This window comes from Schistosoma mansoni (genome assembly GCF_000237925.1).
Source record: "Schistosoma mansoni, WGS project CABG00000000 data, supercontig 0037, strain Puerto Rico, whole genome shotgun sequence".
Taxonomy (NCBI): domain Eukaryota; kingdom Metazoa; phylum Platyhelminthes; class Trematoda; order Strigeidida; family Schistosomatidae; genus Schistosoma; species Schistosoma mansoni.
This window is the reverse complement of record NW_017386026.1, coordinates 1,817,242-1,835,091: the sequence shown is the minus strand read 5'-3', so window position 1 is coordinate 1,835,091 and position 17,850 is coordinate 1,817,242. Positions and strand designations below refer to the sequence as shown.

At 36.5% G+C, this 17,850-nt stretch overlaps 1 protein-coding gene across 1 annotated transcript; it reads left to right on the top strand.

Moving 5' to 3' along the window:
* Positions 1–7,991: 7,991 nt before the first annotated feature.
* Smp_130010 (hypothetical protein) lies at positions 7,992–16,289 on the top strand (the record flags this gene model as incomplete). The annotated part of the gene is made up of 4 exons (XM_018790783.1): positions 7,992–8,172; positions 8,519–8,672; positions 14,652–14,919; positions 16,101–16,289. 4 exons carry the CDS (start codon positions 7,992–7,994, stop codon positions 16,287–16,289), a joined length of 792 nt encoding a protein of 263 aa, XP_018646020.1.
* Between the last annotated feature and the right edge of the window lie 1,561 nt (positions 16,290–17,850).

The window sequence follows — 17,850 nt, the reverse complement described above, 5'->3', positions numbered from 1 at the left end:
CTTCTAAAACCCTCTTCATTTGGCATACAGAATCCCCTTTTATCTTGGTTGAAATCTTTTTTAGAAGAAAGCAGCCAAATCGACCACTTTGGATCTTGCTACTCTAAACCTGTGAATGCAACCAGCGGGGTTATACAAGGAAGTGTGACTGGTCCATTACTCTTTCTCCTTTTTATCGATGACATGTTCCCTCTTTCAGTATGGTAAACCTTTCCTTTTTGTTGGTGACCTGGAAATGATTTCTTTATTCTCTTCTCCCTCCAAAGAAAGCTATATTTCAGCGGTAATCCAAGAAGTAAACAAGTTTCGCGAGTGGACTGTGTCGTGGAATTTGCAAGCCCAATGACCTGATTAAAATTGAAGGTGTTCACAAAATGTTCACCAAAGCTGTTTTGGGGTGTTCCGACAAAAAAGACTGTCACTAAAGATATCAACAACTCAAATTAAAGCCTCTCTGGATCAGGCGTATCAAATTAAACCTTATCTTTATCTAACGGCTTATTAACGGTATTTCCTACTCTTCAGTATCCACTTTCCATACTCTATGGTACCGTCCCACAATCTGCTCAATAAGAAAAATATTCTTGTGATTCCAAGAACACACAAATTTACTCCAGAATGTTTTATTTATTCGTTACTCTACCATTGAACCTCCGTTTCAATGAAACTACAACCTGTTTCCGAAGTCTTCTTGATGCTTTTTTTCCGAAAGTGGATTTTGTCATCGATTGAATATCAATCTGTTTAATAATGATTTACACAAATAAGGTCCATCATCTATTTAATTACCTGAAAAGTAAAGTGAAACTTTTGAAACTTTTCACGTCTATTTTATTTTATCTTTATTCATCTTAATATATAAAGTCCGCTTACGCTCGTATTTATAATTATTCGTGTTATTAGTGTTATAATTAGTCCCTCGATACATCAGATATTCTTTTCATCTCTTCGCCTCCTTCTAATAATAATAATATACATTCTGAAAATAATATTTACAGAATTCACACCAGTTTACAGGCACGATCAGATTGATATAAAAAGCAACATTTAATGTAGAGAACAAACATGAAATATAAGATTGTTTTATGTTTGCTGGTTTAGTAATTGATAAGTAGTTTATATATGGCATATATCACGGCAATCCGATGCAACACCAGGGAACTTTTAATTTTTTCTTAAGTGGATAGCCTGATGATTTATGAACGTATTTCTTTAAGGTTATTTCCAGTGCCAGAGCGAGTTATTGATAAATATCTACAACTAGAGAAAGTAAGATTAAAGCAAAGAGCACGGAACAACAAAACAATGATTGCCAAAATATGCCGGTTAGGTTACTACTGTTTATGTTAGATATTATTCAAACGTGTTAGAGTTGCTAGTAAAAGTGTTAATGTAAAGTGACGGCAAGCAAGTGGTTAAACATTTAAAGTTCTTATAATCTCACTTGTGTAGTAAGATACACTTACAGGCGACAGAGCATTTAATGCATTTTCAGAGGAGCAATATGCATTAATGGAGCGAACAAATAATGGGAGAGAGTTTAACGTACGGATAGTTTGTGGTAGATTATTCCACAGTCTGGAAAACTTACAGGTAAAGTAATTCATTTAGAGAGAAGACCTGGAATATGTTTGTTTCGCTAAAGACAAGGAGTTACGAATGTCGTAATGTGAAGCTTTAGCATATTGAATCACCTGGCTGGATGTGAGGGAAAGTTTGTTAAGTATTTCGAAAAAGAAGATAAGGTTAAGTTTGAGTCTCTTCTTCCATAAGGGGTCAAGCCCTAGTTCACTACACCTAGAATTATATGTCAAGACACTATCAGTTCCAAGAGTACTAAGTGTAAATCGTCTCTGTACTGATTCCAGCTCTAATTTATCCTTTATGCGTGCGCTACAAGGAAGAAACGCGCAGTATTCAAGGAGTGGTCGAACACAAACTTTTTACATTAGAATACGAGACTCGTTGATATGAAGGTTCCGAGTTATGTAACCTATAAGGCATTAAGACTTGGAAGTTTGTTTCATTATCTGTTCGGTAAACGACAAGTCGTATGAGTACCTAAGTCCTAGGTTTACTACTGTGTGTAACCTAGATAACACTTCACCATTTATGGTAAGATCGAGGTTGAGTGATGTATCACCGAAGTATAGCCATCCACATTTAGCTGTATTAAGCTCCAGTTGCCATTTCGAGCACCACTGTGCTACCTTGTTAAGCTCCGTGGTGATGCAATTTTGAATATTGCTCAGCTCATGTGGAGAAAATGAATACACCACTCTAATATAGTCTACATACAAAAGGACTTACCCACACTAAAACACTCACAAATATCATTAATAAAAACTAAAAAGAACATATTTTATTCCCTAACATCCGAAGCCTACGACCAAAACCAAAAAATATTACCATAGGTCAACTTCCCATATTCATTTCATCTTCACCATATATATATATATTTATATTTGATTATCTTTTGCAATTAATTGTGACTTTCATGGCATCATTCACAATTATTATTGCACAAATGAGCATACTTATACCCTCTGTATACTGTTGAGAAATTTACATGTATTTTTCCGAGTGCACTAAAGGATTTTTTTCGTCTTTTTTAAATTGTTAATTTACTTCAGAGGTCTATATTCATTACACTATTATTATCATGGTTGAACCCTTTCACTAGGTGTTCATTTCCCTCCCTCTCTTTTTTCCTTCTAAATAAATAATGCCAACATTATTAAAATTTCTGTATTATTGCATTTTTGCAGAAACCCGAAATGGTTTCTTCACAACACTTATGTACCCATAAAATGTTTGTAAATAATAATAATAACAACAATAACATAAAATTATTCCAATACGTCCGAAGAATGTGCTGATATTACCCAGTCAGTTGGAGAATTTTAGGGATCCCTGTGATGTGAGAATTGAGACTACAGGCGCGAAATTCTTGAATGCTGTTTTGAGACTATAATGAACACCATCTGAGATGACGAATTGTAGATGCGAGAATTAAATATGATATACTTCTACCGAATTGTACGGTAGAAAACTTGTAGAGGCGGTGGAGTAACATTGTATTTTAGTCACATGATCCTTGAAGCTGAGCCTACAATAAATAAAGGGATTCAGGTTAGGCATTTATTAATTGGATTATGTCAGTTGAATTCAAAGCGGAAGCAATTAACCAAGACTGTGTGACTCTGCGGTCTAGGCTTCGTCACCCTGTGTACCTTGTTAGTCTTTACGTCTAACATAGTGTTATTAAACATAAACAACTTTGTTCTTAAAATGTTTTTTAAACAGCGCTATTGACATCCACGATAGGGAGAATCAGCACTAATAATGATGTAATTATACCTTAAAATCTCATTCAATAAGCAGATAAAACATGCCGACTGAACAATATTGGGTTTGACAGGAGGCCGGAACAAGTGAATGCTTCACCAGAAAGTCTTGCTGACGTTTATTCCTGGGTCTTGTTATCTATTATTTGTAACCACTCAAATTAATCCGGGTCCTCACACTTTATAGTGGACCTCGCATTTTCCGCATACACGTTATTTTTCACGTCATACCTGCAGAAATTTCTGATACATGCACAATTAGTTATTAGTTTGCCATTTTCCAGCCATCATAGGAATCCGACTACCAAGAAAAGCATTACAGATTGCGAACATTTCATTTGTAGGCTGAAAAATGCTTGTAAAAAGACGTCAGTGTCCTAATGGAGAGAGTTTATGGACGAAAATGTCGCTTGCAAAAATCTGCGAGGCAGCAGAACTGTGGTTTCATAGGAGTCATTGTTTACAGATTTAAACTTGCATGATACGTTACTAGTGGTTACCCACATTTACTCATGGGAAACTACTGACCACATGAATATATACATATCGCTGGAAGGAATTGGTTACTCAAAAAAATCGGTTGCATCAAATTAGGGGCAAGATTTAATTTTACTGTTTTCTTCTATTACTGTGATAATACAAGGTTTACCTTTGACGTTTACTAAATTGTCGGGTTTGGATGATGTAAACATAATGCCCCTACAAGTCATTAGCTTTTTTAAACCGTAGTTAGCTAGTGTTTCGTGATTACTAGTAGGATTGCTGTCTTGCCGCATACTATTAACTGATGCTTCTTCAGTATACGGATTAACTGTTTGGTTGTATCCTTAATGCACAGTCCCTTTAATCTATCATATGTAGGGCTCTAAAAGAAATGCGGTGTGTCCAAAGCGCCATGGAGATTGATGTCATTAGCAATATATATAAGTGAATGAATGTTGTGAAATAAGTGCTGTTTACCGTAGCGCTACTCCCATTTTAGAAGATTTTTAGTCAGTCCTTCCTTAACAGGTTCCATTGAACTGCTACATAACTTAGGATGAGACAGTAAATAAGTTGTGATAGACGACTGTAGAAAGTTTAGATGAAGAGGTAAAGCTCAGATATTTTAAGGGTAACCCTTCCTAAATACAGAATAAATGAGTGGAAGCCTGATGCTTTCTAAACAGTATCATCTAACGCTCGATATTTATGCTGAAAGACAGGAGTGTTTACAGTACGCTGCAATGGCAATTCATTTATAGTCGTGATAACAGTCGTTGTCATATTTCCAAGTCTTGTGTGATAAATCTAACCGCAGAGTTATTAACTTTTTCATGGACACCTAAGCATATTAAATGCACATTAACTAGAGGGAAAGTGAATATGTTAATATCTAGTAAGTAGAAGTCTGAACTTCCATGATGGCGAATAGCTTGAGTTGGTTGGCAGAAACATTCATCACTTCGTAAAGCATACTCGTTATTTGGAAAAGTCATTCTACATTTGATACAACGTCCGACTACTGCATACCTATGTTGTGCTGCAGTCCCATTGTGACTAGTTGTATACCTGGCGTTGGCACGAGTAGGTACATATAAATGACAGAAACGAATTTTTCCACGAAAAGATTGTCCACAACATCGTCTCCCTCCTAGAGGGAAGTTAGGCGATTTCCCAAAATTTACATCCCTCTCTGGAGAAAGGTTGAATTTCCCCACAATCAACACTTTCCCCACTATCTCCCCAGTGTTCACCCAAATTTCCCCTTTCTCGGCTGCTTGAATTAGCTTAGCCAAGGATGGATGGTCAGTTTTAATGCAATATTATTATTCCACAAATCAGTAATCATTCCATTTCATATGTGTTATATCTAGAGTTTTGATTCTTACTATGCCGCGTACTACTAGACAACTTGAACGATCGAACCCGCAATGTCGCAAGAGAGAAGACAGAAGACTAGTAAGTGGGAACTTTATTCTCCAAAACAGTGTCAAAATATAGTACAGAAATCTCATGTATTTATAGTTTTTGACTGAGAGTAAATCATCATTTCGGACAACCAATAGGCACATAGGGGGTCATTCTTATCCATCCAATAGAGAAGCTACACGTCGACATTCCAGAATATTCCCCTAGCAATGATTGAACGGAATGTCTTCGGCTCTTTCTGGGCTTCTTGAGGCTTTCTAGAGTTTACCAACGAGCCATTTCTACAACATGATATAGGGAAAAACAATGAACTTTTTTTAACTGGTTCAAGGAATGGCCCAATGATAATTGTTAAGAGGAGGTTTATCCCTGATCTTACAAATCAGATCACTTATTACATACTTTAATTTTTTTGAAAGTTATGACTGGTTCAGTGGACTTTCAAAAAATATTGTACTTTGAAAGAAATATCATCCTATGGACCCATAACTAAGAAATAAACAATATTAGGGCCACTGAGTACGTCTCGTCTAGATTGTTGGCACAAACTAAAAATAATTCCTCCTCCGCAAACGTAGGGTAGTTTGTCGGTCCACCTTCCTTGGATTTATTGGCTGGTATTTAAACACCATCATCGGTCCTACCAACGTCCTCATTCTTCATTTCTAGAGAATCGTTTTCAAGCTGAAGTAGTGGACGCCAATTATTTTCCAGGTTCTTTACTTTTCATAGAAATTCGGCTTCCTACGACTTGTCAGAGTATCATAGGCCATGTGCTTCTCATAGAATGACCGAGATTTAAACATCAATGTCCTGCACTCATTCGTATTTCTACAATTACTGGATCTGAAATGTCCAAACTCTGAAAAAGAGAACATGTTGAAAGGAGTTTCCTTGTGTCACACATGTTTCGTGATCACTTCCCTCATCCATATTGAGCAGATGATGCATTTGTAGGTGTTAGTCAAAGTATAACGGAGAACCTTATGGGGCTAAATGGGATTCTAACCTTGAAACAATGTCAGAAATGCAATCTAGGTTTATTCTTTTTTCAGATGCTGAGCCAAGTAGATTTCCGTCTACAAAGTCAATTTCGTCATATTTTAATTAATTAAATATATATTTATGTCAGATCTATTGAATAATCTAAATCCCAAAAGCATTCCAGAAGAGTTTAACTATTCTGCTGGACGACTTACTGTTTTCGTGCTTAACATGTGTTTTCACAGAGACTAATAATAATATATTTCTGCAAGGGCACGTACACACCATTTTTACAGACATGATCTATATGTTAAAAAATTCATTATCAAATAATATGCATTCCAAGCCGTACATATTTCATACAAACCACTCCCAAAGTGTTTTTGGCATAAGATATATTAAATAGCTTTCTACTACAACTTACTACTATCAAGATTTGTGTTGTTTAACGGCGAAGCTTATTAGATTCAAAAATTGTTTGACACTTAGTTCTAATTACATTTCCCACGTTTATAAATATCACTAGGCTAACTACAGCAGCTTCTTATAGAAACTTTATAACTCGCCGTATTTCTAGCTGAAGTCTTCTCAACGTCAAAAATATTTTCCGTTTTAGCCAAGTTATACTTTCTTAATTGTTCTCTACCTCACCAACCTACACGTTAACCTAGCCTTTACATGCATTTTATTATATCATCAGTGCCATTTAAATCTAAAAATTATTTCAATTGTCTTCAAAACTTTTCACTAAGCCCATGATAGTCGTCATTGCTATATGTATTTGGGGCTATGAATTGGTCTGTCATGTTATTTACCTAGAACGACAAACATAGTTTGAATAATGAAGTCACCAAATATGGGTACTGTCATACTGCATCAGTATGATAACTAAAGTATCAGGTAGTTGTTGGTCAAATGAACATTTAAAATAAAAACTCCGAAGCCTATTATTAAACATAGCATAACATGGATGGACATTTTTGGGTTGCGATTTGTGGTATAATCAGGCAGCTCGGATTCGAAAACGCTACAAATTTCTGCCATTTCAGAAGCACATAAAACAACAATAACTATTTCCTACTGGCTAGTTCTCAGCAATCACTATAACTAGTTGAACATAGCGGTTTCAGGATACTGTCGTAAAGCGGTGTCATGACTTGACAGTCACGTAATATGATTGATAAAATTGATGAAACTATCAACAACACTGGTTCTACCATTAAAAAAGGGGGGAGACATAAATGTCGGAACTGTCGAACCGTAAGCCTAACGAGCATATTTTTCATGATTTTGGAAAAAAATATTCGGAAGTTGTAGATTCCAGATTCTTTCTGAAAAACAAAATGAATTTAGAACAGGTTATTCGTGTCTTTCTAGCTTATAAGATGCCCATGAAAGATGGTGTCCTCTCAAAAATCAAAAGTTACTCATAGATGCAGCCTACATTGACTTCAGCAAGGCTTTTGACAAAGAACCTCACAACCGGCTGCCATCCAAGTTCAGTGATATCGGGAATGGTGTCAGTTCATTGATGTAGATAAAGGACTTCCTATTTGGGATCCACTAAAGAGTACGAGTGAGCCGAGAGTCGTCAAGCTGAGAAACTGGGCGACCATAAAGGAATTTGTCCACTCACTCAACCTCGTCGCAAAGATATTGGACCTTTCTGCTTGTTTAAATCACTAGGAGTCAAAAATAGCCATAACAACTAATTAGACGGAGTATGATTCAGTTTTCTAGTAGCTCAGAATGGCGAAAAGAAGGAAGAAAAGTAGGAGAAGTACTCGTTCCTCCAGGAATAAAGAAAGGACTTCGAGTGTTGCCTCCAATGTTTTGTACGATAATGAAAATTATGTAGCGCAGATTGGGATACTGAAAAAGAAAATTAAAGAGTATTTTATTCTTGTCTTTGTAAAACTACTAGTTATCAGTACGTGATCGATAATTTTAAAGATCTCATTCTTCAAACAACGTCTAAAGTCCACAACATTGAATCAGATGGCAAGGGACTTATCACATATCTACAAAACTGCATTCAAAGCAAAGGTTAGGTACATCTACGATTTTTCAAACAATAAAATGTAGATAAAGACATTGATGGTTTGAAACAAAATCTTAGCACTTTACTCAGAAGAATGAACGAAAAGCATAAGGAACACAACAAAATTGTAGTCAGTCTGAGACTTGAGATCGAGGCTATTGAAGAAAAGTTGAACTCAGAGAAAGCGGTTTTGAGTATATTCGTTTTTCTTACATTATAATCGACATATATGTAGCGGGAAAAGTCGAGTCCCTCGAAAATTTTAGTGTTGAGCGAGCTCAGCTACAGTACAAGACAACAGAAATACAAAATTTAATCGAAGAAACGTTGAAACTCAATAAGTCCATATATCATGAAAAGGATTTAGAACTAACTGTTTCTCAAGATCAGTAAGTTTTATTGTATTTAAATAACAACCGTGCTATTCGTTTATAAAGTAGCTTCTCTTATTTCTTTGATTTCCTGTAAAGCGTTCCTCAACGTTCTGTCCGTATGGGTTAACTGAGGTTAGGATTACTACGAGTCCTTGTATTTTGATATGGAGATTAGCTATTTAGCTAGTTGTAAGTTAGATTGTATTCAAAATACCAATGTTTTTAAAAGACTCGGTGTTCTTGTTGGTTGAAAAACACTATTCTACCTTGTGTTGCACAATGCTTCGAGAGTTTCCTTAAGCTCTTAGCCGTCAGATACCAAACGTGTCCTTCTGTTGATTTAACTCATATTTTTGTTGCTCGGATGTGTGCTCTCGACTAGGTAAAAAAATTAATTTTAAATCATTACTGATCAAGGTTTGAAACAAAACTGAGATGACTATTCGCCTATAATGTCTTTTTGTGGATATAATCTGTAACAGAAACATTGTTACACATGTATAACTAGACTTTTTCAGTCAAAGTAAGCACCTCATGGAAATTTTGAGGTAAAAAGTCTTTGGAATAAAATACAATCAGCTTTTGTTACTAAACTTTCTATTCTATACCTACACATAATATGGAGTGTAAATAAACAATAAAGATACACGGACAATTGATGAATGCCTATCAACTTGATGGATTCTTCCAGTAAATATGTTTACACAATCTCTAGCCTATGTTTCAAGTGGCTTTATAGCAATTCATTTTCACATAGGTGTGCCAGTTTGTGTCAAATAAACGGAGAAAATCATGAATGAATTGATAATGGGAAAAGTTAGGAGAATAACGTTGCTGAAGAACTGTCGTATTTATTTTAATAGGCGCGCTATAGTTGGCCGTTGCAAACCGTCTGTATTTGTTTCCGCAAGTGTAAAATTAATTCCAATTTCTCTTTCAAATACTGACTTACTCCTGTTACTCTCGATGCAGCATAGGCCACCGACCAGTATTCTCCAACCCATTCTGTCCTGAGCCTTCCTTTCTAGTTTTGTCCAGTTGTTGTTCATTCTTCTCATATCTGTTTCCATTTCTCGGCGTAATATGTTCTTTGGTCTTCCTCTTCTCATTTGGCCTTCAAGATTCCATGTGAGGGCTTGTCTTGTGACGCAGTTGGCTGCTTTCCTCAACGTGTGTTCTATTCACTTTCAGCGCTTCTTCCCGATTTGTTCCTTCACTGGAATCTGGTTTGTTCTCTCTCACAGTAGGTTGTTGCTGATAGTGTCTGATCAATGGATCCAAAGTATCTTGCGTAGACAACTGTTAATAAACACTTGTATCTTCTGGATGATGGCTTTCGTAGTTCTCCAAGTTTTCACCCCATACAGTAGAACTTTTTTGACATTTGTATTGAAAATTCTGATCTTGGTGTTGGTTGAGAGTTGTTTTGAGTTCCAGATGTTCTTCAATTGTAGTATGCTACTCTTACTTTGCTGATTCGCGCCTTTACATCTGCATCAGATCTACAGTGTTAACCAATGATGTTGCCCAGATATGTAAAGGTTTTTACATCCTCCGAAGCTTCTCCGTCAAGTGTGATAAGATTGATGCATGCTGTATTGTATCGAAGAGTCTTGCTTTTCCCTTTGTGTATATTGAGACCTACTGCTGCTGAGGCTGCTGCTACACTAGTCGTCTTCTCCTACATTTGTTGTTGCGTGTGTGATAGAAGAGCCAGATCATCTGCAGAGTCTAGATCGTCCAGCTGCATCCTAGCTGTCCACTGTATCCCGTGCTTCCCTCCAGGTGTTGACATTTTCATGATCCAGTCGATCACCAGGAGAGAGGAGGTGAAAGTAAGCAACCTTGTCTGACACCGGTCTTTACCTAGAATGAGTCGGTTAGATGTCCCTCATGGACGATTTGGCAGTTTCATCCATCATGGGAGTTCCGTATGATATTTACTATCTTCCCAGGCACGCCGTAGTGTCGGAGAAGCCTCCATAGTGTTGTCCTGTCCACGCTATCAAATACTTTCTCGTAGTCAATGAAGTTGGTGTAGAGTGGTGAATTCCATTCGATTGATTGTTCCACAATGATACGTAGGGTTGAGATTTGGTCTGTACACGATCGATCTTTACGAAATCCAGCTTGTTGATCTCGAAGTTGGGCGTCTACGGAATCCTTCATCCTGTTTAACAATACTCTGTTGAAGAATTTTCCTGGTATTGAGAGAAGAGTGATGCCCCTGTAGTAATCGCACTTGCTGAGATCGCCTTTTTGGTATTTTGATCAGAAGTTCTTCTTTCCAGTCTGTTGGTACTTGTTCTTCATCCCAAATCTTACTGAAGAGAATGTGGAGTATCTTTGCAGTTGCTGCCACATCTGCTTTCAGTGCCTCTGCCAGGATGTTGTCTGGTCCCGCTGCTTTGCTGCTCTTGATTTGTCTAATGGCCATGCTGATCTCCTCAATTGTTGGTGGGCCAATATCGATTGGGAGGTCTGTGGGTGCTGCTTCTATGTTAGGTGGATTTAGTGGGGCTGGTCGATTCAAAAGTTCTTTGAAGTGTTCTACCCACCTGTTTCATTGTTCTTCAATGTTGGTGATTACCTTACATTCCTTACTTTTCACTGGTCTTTCTGGCTTACGGTAATTTCCAGCAAGTTTCTTTGCTGTATCATACAATTGTCTCATGTTTCCTTCTCTTGCAGTCTTTTCCGCTGTCATTGCTAAATCTTCCACATATTTACGTTTGTCGGTTCTGATGCTCCTCTTCACTTGCTTGTTTGCTTCTGTGTATTCAGCTTGTGCCTTGGCTTTTTCTGCTCTTGTTCGGCTGATATTGATTGCTGCTTCTTGTTCCTCCTTTCTTCAATCTTATCCAGTGTACCAACAGTGATCCATTCCTTGTGGTGGTGCTTCTTGTGGCCCAGAACCTCCTGACATGTTGAAATGATTGCCTCCTTGATGCCTTTCTCCATGGTAGTTCCCTCTCCATTGAGTAGATCATGAAAGGCCTGGAACCTGTTGCTGAGGGCTATGTTGAATTTGTTGAGTTTGTCAGCATCTCGAAGAAAGGCCGTGTTAAACTTTTGTGATGTCCGCGCCGTTGTCCAGTGCTTCTTGAGTTTTAGTTTCATCTTGGCGACCAGCAAGTGATGATCTGATGCTATATCAACTCCTCTCCTGGTTCTCACATCCTTCATCGTCCTCCTGAACCTTTTGTTGATGCAGATATGGTCGGTTTGATTCTGTGTAGTGTGATCCGGTGAAGTCCATGTGGCTTTGAATATGCGTTTGTGTGGGAATATAGTGCCGCCTATGACCAGTTTATTGAAGGCACATAGGTTTGCAAATCTCTCACCATTTTCGTTCCTCTCTCCCAGTCCATGTCGTCCCATGAAGTCTTCGTATCCAGTGTTGTCCATTCTAACCTTGGCATTTAAATCTCCCATCAGAATGGTCAGGTCCTTTGTTGGACACTTCTGGATGATTGACTGCAGCTTATCGTAAAATCGATCTTTAATGTCTTCACTGTAGTCGTTGGTAGGCTTATACGATTGGATGACGTTCATTGTAATGCCCTCTCTCTTTGTTTTGAAGGAGGCTTTGATGATCCTTGGTCTATGAGGTTCCCATCCTATAAGTGCATTTTGCGCTTGTTTGAATAGCAACAATGCAACTCCTTGTGCGTGTGGAGCATTTTCTTCTTCATGGCCGGAGTATAACAGAAGCTCTCCTAAAGTTAGTCGTTGTTGTCCGACCTGCGTTCAATATGTTTCACTGATCCCAAGCACCTCCAGGCTGTAATTCCTCATTTCTGCAGCAATTCGGGAAACTCTCCCGGTTTCCCACATTGTTCAGACGTTCCGTGTACCTATCAAAATTGTTGCTCTGGTTGTTAAAGGGGGCATTGGCCTCGTGAATTCCGCAGAATATCGGATTTCATCATGAGGCGTCATAATTCTTCCTTCAACTCCCAGGGCAGAGTTTAAGTGGTTTGGATTATTTTTCCTGGTTAGCGTTTTTTAGCGAGTTAGTTTTCTACGGGATGGGGTTGCTAACCCCACACCCAACCTTCCTCTTTTATCTGGGCTTGGGACCGGCAGTAGACCCGGGAGGGGCTACAGGCGGAGTTCTCTTTCGAATAATTACACAACAATTTTGATCAGACAAAATATAAAGTTTGCTTACAAATTCCAACCGCAAAAAAACCATCAACCACTTAACACATTGAGATCTGTGTATAAGAGTTGTAATAGAACTCTAAGCTAGAGCCGTAACACGGTTTAGATTTCCATCCAGTCACGCATTGTTATGTTCGAATTTCAAGCATATTTGAAATATGGAACCAACTTCTTTTCATCAAAATATTTTCTTAATTAGATATTCTAGTCTTGATATAACCAAGGGCTATTCAGCTTATGTGGTCATTAGAAACTTCATCAACGTATTATTATCATTGGGATATTCTTTCAGTGGATTTGTCATCAGGCTATGAAATCGTCCATATATGAAATTTTAGGGCTTAATAATTGCCTGGCAAATATGGTCAGTGAGAAAAACGCTATGATGCAAAAGATGTTAAGACGAACTAGTGGTGCGAATAATGACGATAGGTGGTTGCACAACTTCTGTAAGATTCACTCAAATGAAAAAAATTGTTAATAGTTTGTCGGCCGATAGAGTAAAATAACTAAACTGTTTTTGTCACAGTAATTACAAATATTAGAGAGATCAGATGAACTTACTTCAAAGAATCGTAGCTAAAATATGAGGATATAAGAAGTGGTTGTGAGAAGAGAACATTTCCAAATGCAAAATCAGTGATAAAAATAGTAAATAATTGTTTTTACACCAAGTCCAGGTAAGATAATAAATTTGTTAAAGTAATCTCCAAAAAGTTTTTTTATATAAAATAAGTTTTTCAAAGTTATTTAATCGCAATGAAATTGAAGTAAAAGTTAGGGAATTTAAGAACTCAGGTTAACTTGAATTTATTTTTCAATCTCATTTATTTCTTTTATCTGCTTACGATAAATGACAAATATAAAACTGGATAATTGATGGACGTATTGGATGATAGTAGTCTTTAAAAAGTCATTCATTAGAATCATGTTCAAACTCCTGAATGTTATTTTTGTGTTTTTACTTCTATTACCTGATGATTCATTTATTGAAATGTAATGATGAGTAGATAGAGGGCATTAATAAATTGTTTTGAAAAATTTCGTTAGTCCGAGTTATTACACCTTGCGTTAGAAGAGGAAAGAATTAGTCAAAAAATCAAACGTTAGATGAACGGAATGATAATACACTAATATCGAGTAACTATAATAACATAGCGGGAATTTGAAGAGCAGCCAACAATAAGATTTACCAAACAATTACGTATCTGTGTCTGTAATATTACGGTGATTGAGAAAACATTGTAGTGGTCAAAAATATTAACTATAATCACATAACAAGTTTCATTTAGGTAAACTACATGTAGTTATGGTCTAATCTCATTTCAAATTAACTATCAGAGACTTTATTAGTTGGCTCAGCCAACTACAAATCGAACCATTCTCCACAACTTCGATTTGCTGACCATAATGAGGTTTATTTCATGTCGCTTCAACACCGACCTGCAAATTGTATTATGATTTTGAATATTTCTTTACAATCAACTTATCTAACAAGGATGAAGAAACTGGATTACATCAGTTTTATAAAATTTAATTTCCATTCAACTATGCTTAGGATTTTTTCGCGTAGATTAGACCTCATTTACGTGTTATAGAGATTTTCCAAAAAAAACTAGTTTAAGCTCTTGTCATTTTCAGATCACGATTGCTCCTCTCTGTGTATGTGTGACCACACACACACTTAACACTATCCAAAACCATATCAGTCTCTTGTCATTTTATTTATAGTAAAACATAGTTAAGATTAAATAAAAGCTTGTCAAACATTTGGTTTGTTGTTAATATTGAAATATTATTGTGTTAAAAACAATATGCAAATTACAGATTATTCAAAGAGATGTTAAGCAGAGTTTCACATTTGGCTAGCGAATTTCGAATTGGCACAGAGAAACGAATTAATAAAACAGAACGTCGAACATTAGAATACAATTATAAACTTAATGACAAGTTGGCAAATCTAAGCAACAGAATATCCCATATCATGGGTAAAAATAAATCCTATAAACAAGCTACAAGACAATTAAAGCATGATATAAACGTATTACAAGAAGTTAGAGATGAAATGCGTAAGAACTGGTTAAATCATCTCAAAGTAAGTAAAATATCAGTTTTTAACCGGTGAAACGTCTGTTTATTGTGGTGAAAGTAAAAGTCTATAGTTGAGGCACTTGTATGTTAGTCACTTTGAGACATTGGTTTGAATTTCTAACTTTACGTGAGGAAGTAAATATCAATAATATACGAAGTAGATAACAGTGTTTTGTAGTATGTTTTTCGGACGAGAACGTGTGCATGAAATAACTGGTCGGTTTTGTTCGATTTTCTGCTCTATTAGTTTCTTCTGGATAATCTTATTCGGTTCTAAATAGATTAATGGAGATTATCAAAGTATACTAACTGTAGGTGAATATTAGACATATGTAAACATATACAAAGGAAAAACATCTAGGAGCTATCTTTAGAGATCATTCTAAGTGAAACCTATTTACGTCCCCATATTACAGCAGTTGATAGGAACAAGACGATGTTCCATTAAAAATTTTTTAACACATCCCTTTTCGTATATATTAATTGTTTATATGCATACGAAATTGAGAGGACGAAAAGCGAATGTCCGAAGCTTTAACCGGGTTGGTGGACATGGCGAGTTCACCTAGACGAGTTGGAAAACCCTGATTCCAAACCAATGGTGCACATGGGCTCCAGTATCCTGAAGGAACGAATGGCGTATGAATCAATTGTTGTTCACTGGCTACCATAGGACTTTATCTCCTTACGATGCTCCACTGCCTTGTGGATCAGACCTTTAGGTCAAAGGTTACGGGTGCGGCCCCCTAAGAAAACCACCTGCTTCGGTTTGAGCACCTGGGCAGTATCACAGCCCTCACACAAATCAAATGAGATTTGTGTGGGGCATATATATCTGGTGCCCATTTGTACCAATATTTATGTGTTTAAATAAATTAATAAACTTTAAACTGATTTGCTCATTTCGCTATTTACACTTGTGTTAACTTGACACAAGTTAGTTTTTCTTTGAGAAAAAAATAAAAAGTTCAATGTTCTGCTCTTTCGGACATGATAAATATACCGTTTTCATTATCAATTCACGATAGCTAGCTTCATATAACGTAATATCTAATAGCTTTACATATTTTTTTCAAATGTACACTCAAACTTAAATTAGCAACTAATTCTTCTAAAATATATTTAAAATAATTCAATAGTTTTTTTTTAAAAGTTTCTTCCATCTCTTTTACTTTTTTTCTAAAGTCTTTGAAAGATTCAATATCCAATTGTTTAGAAAAAGAACAAAGATTATCTTCAATGATGAAATCATTTACAACTGATAAACTTATCGACTCAATGAACAATAATTTATTTGATGAACAAATAAAATATATCAGTACGAAAGAAGCTCAACTGAATGATGATTTACAAACATTAAGGTTACCATTGTAACTATGCTTCAATTGATTATTTTTCTTTTTCAGTATTTTCTTTGTTGATACAGCGAAAGTTTTTCTTTTTTTTTACACAAAATCATCCACATTATACGACTAGCTTTAAATCACACATTTATTAGATGATCAATTTTATTGTTTTATGATGGTTGAAGGTGGTCAACAGGAAAACCTTGACCCGGTTTACGTGCTACTTGGCACTCGTCAGCAAGATGTGTCTGTAATCTTGAAGGAACTGGTGCTCCGTGACGGATTGGACCCCGTGTCACCCAGCTTCACAGTCAGAGACGTTACCACTGAACTATCCGGGCCGCTTCATAGGTGTCTTCGAAGCATTGCTCGTATATCCTGGGACCACCGAGTAAGTAATGCACTTGTTAGGAAACGGGTATTAGGTAAGGATGGCAAATCGATTGATGAAGTAGTGAAACTTCATCAGTTGAGATGGCTGGGACACGTGTTACGTATTCCCAACCACCGACTGCCCCGACGTGCAATGTTTCATGGTGTAGGAGTAGGTTGGAAGAAAGCTAGGGGCGGCCAGACCAAAACGTGGAACAAATCCATGGAGTCACTGACAAGTGGACTGAGTCGTGTCGGTAGGTGTAGACTACCTAGTTGGGATTCGCGAGATGATAGCAATCGATGGTTAGAGACCTTGAATGACATGGCTGAAAATCGTTTGCAATGACGAAGGTGCATCCACTCTTTGTGTTCTACCAAATTCTAATCTTCTGAATTCTTCATGTCTCTATCTTTTTCTCTTTCCAAATTTATTTCACTGGATTATACTCCTTCAGTAGAATCTTCAAAACCTAGTCTTTCACGTAATGCTTATACTCTTACTACTTCTACCACTATGGATTTGAATCGACAACTGCATCTCTGTGCTAATATCGTTTAACGAACTATAAAGAATTATCCACTTAAAAAAAGATAGCATAAGTTAGACAAAATAAAAAGCAACGTTGTTACTAAAAGTGAAATAAGAAAATGAAGTTTAACAGATATATTTGATTTTAATTTTGTATTACGATCAGTTTTGCTGCCCGTGAAGAAATATAGTCATATTATGGTTGTTCAGAAATGAGAGTTTTCTTGGATGCTACTTGTTTAGGAACTATTGAGACAGGTGGTTTAATAAAACTAGTCAGTCACTAAAGGAAATGAACAGAATAATTACTCAGAATCAAAGAGCATTTTACAATTATATTTTTCCTAGTTCGAAATTTCATAGAATTAACAGCTACTGTCTAAAGTTTGGGATCCCAAACACTATAGTCTAAGTGTCATCTTGTTTGTGGGTAGACCTGAAGGTTTAGAGTTTGATCTTGTGAACACTACTGAAAAACGTAATACTAGTTTTCCTTTTTGATTACGATTGATTTCAGTTCTTGACTCAAACCACATTCAAAGTGGTTAACAGTCCGAGTTGATTTGCAATTTACAACGTTAAGATCAATCTTACGACCTGTTTAACAATAGAGGATGATGGATGTTTATCCTCTACTCTTATTAAATCATTTGATTCTATTTGTTTTTGCAACCATTTTGGTACA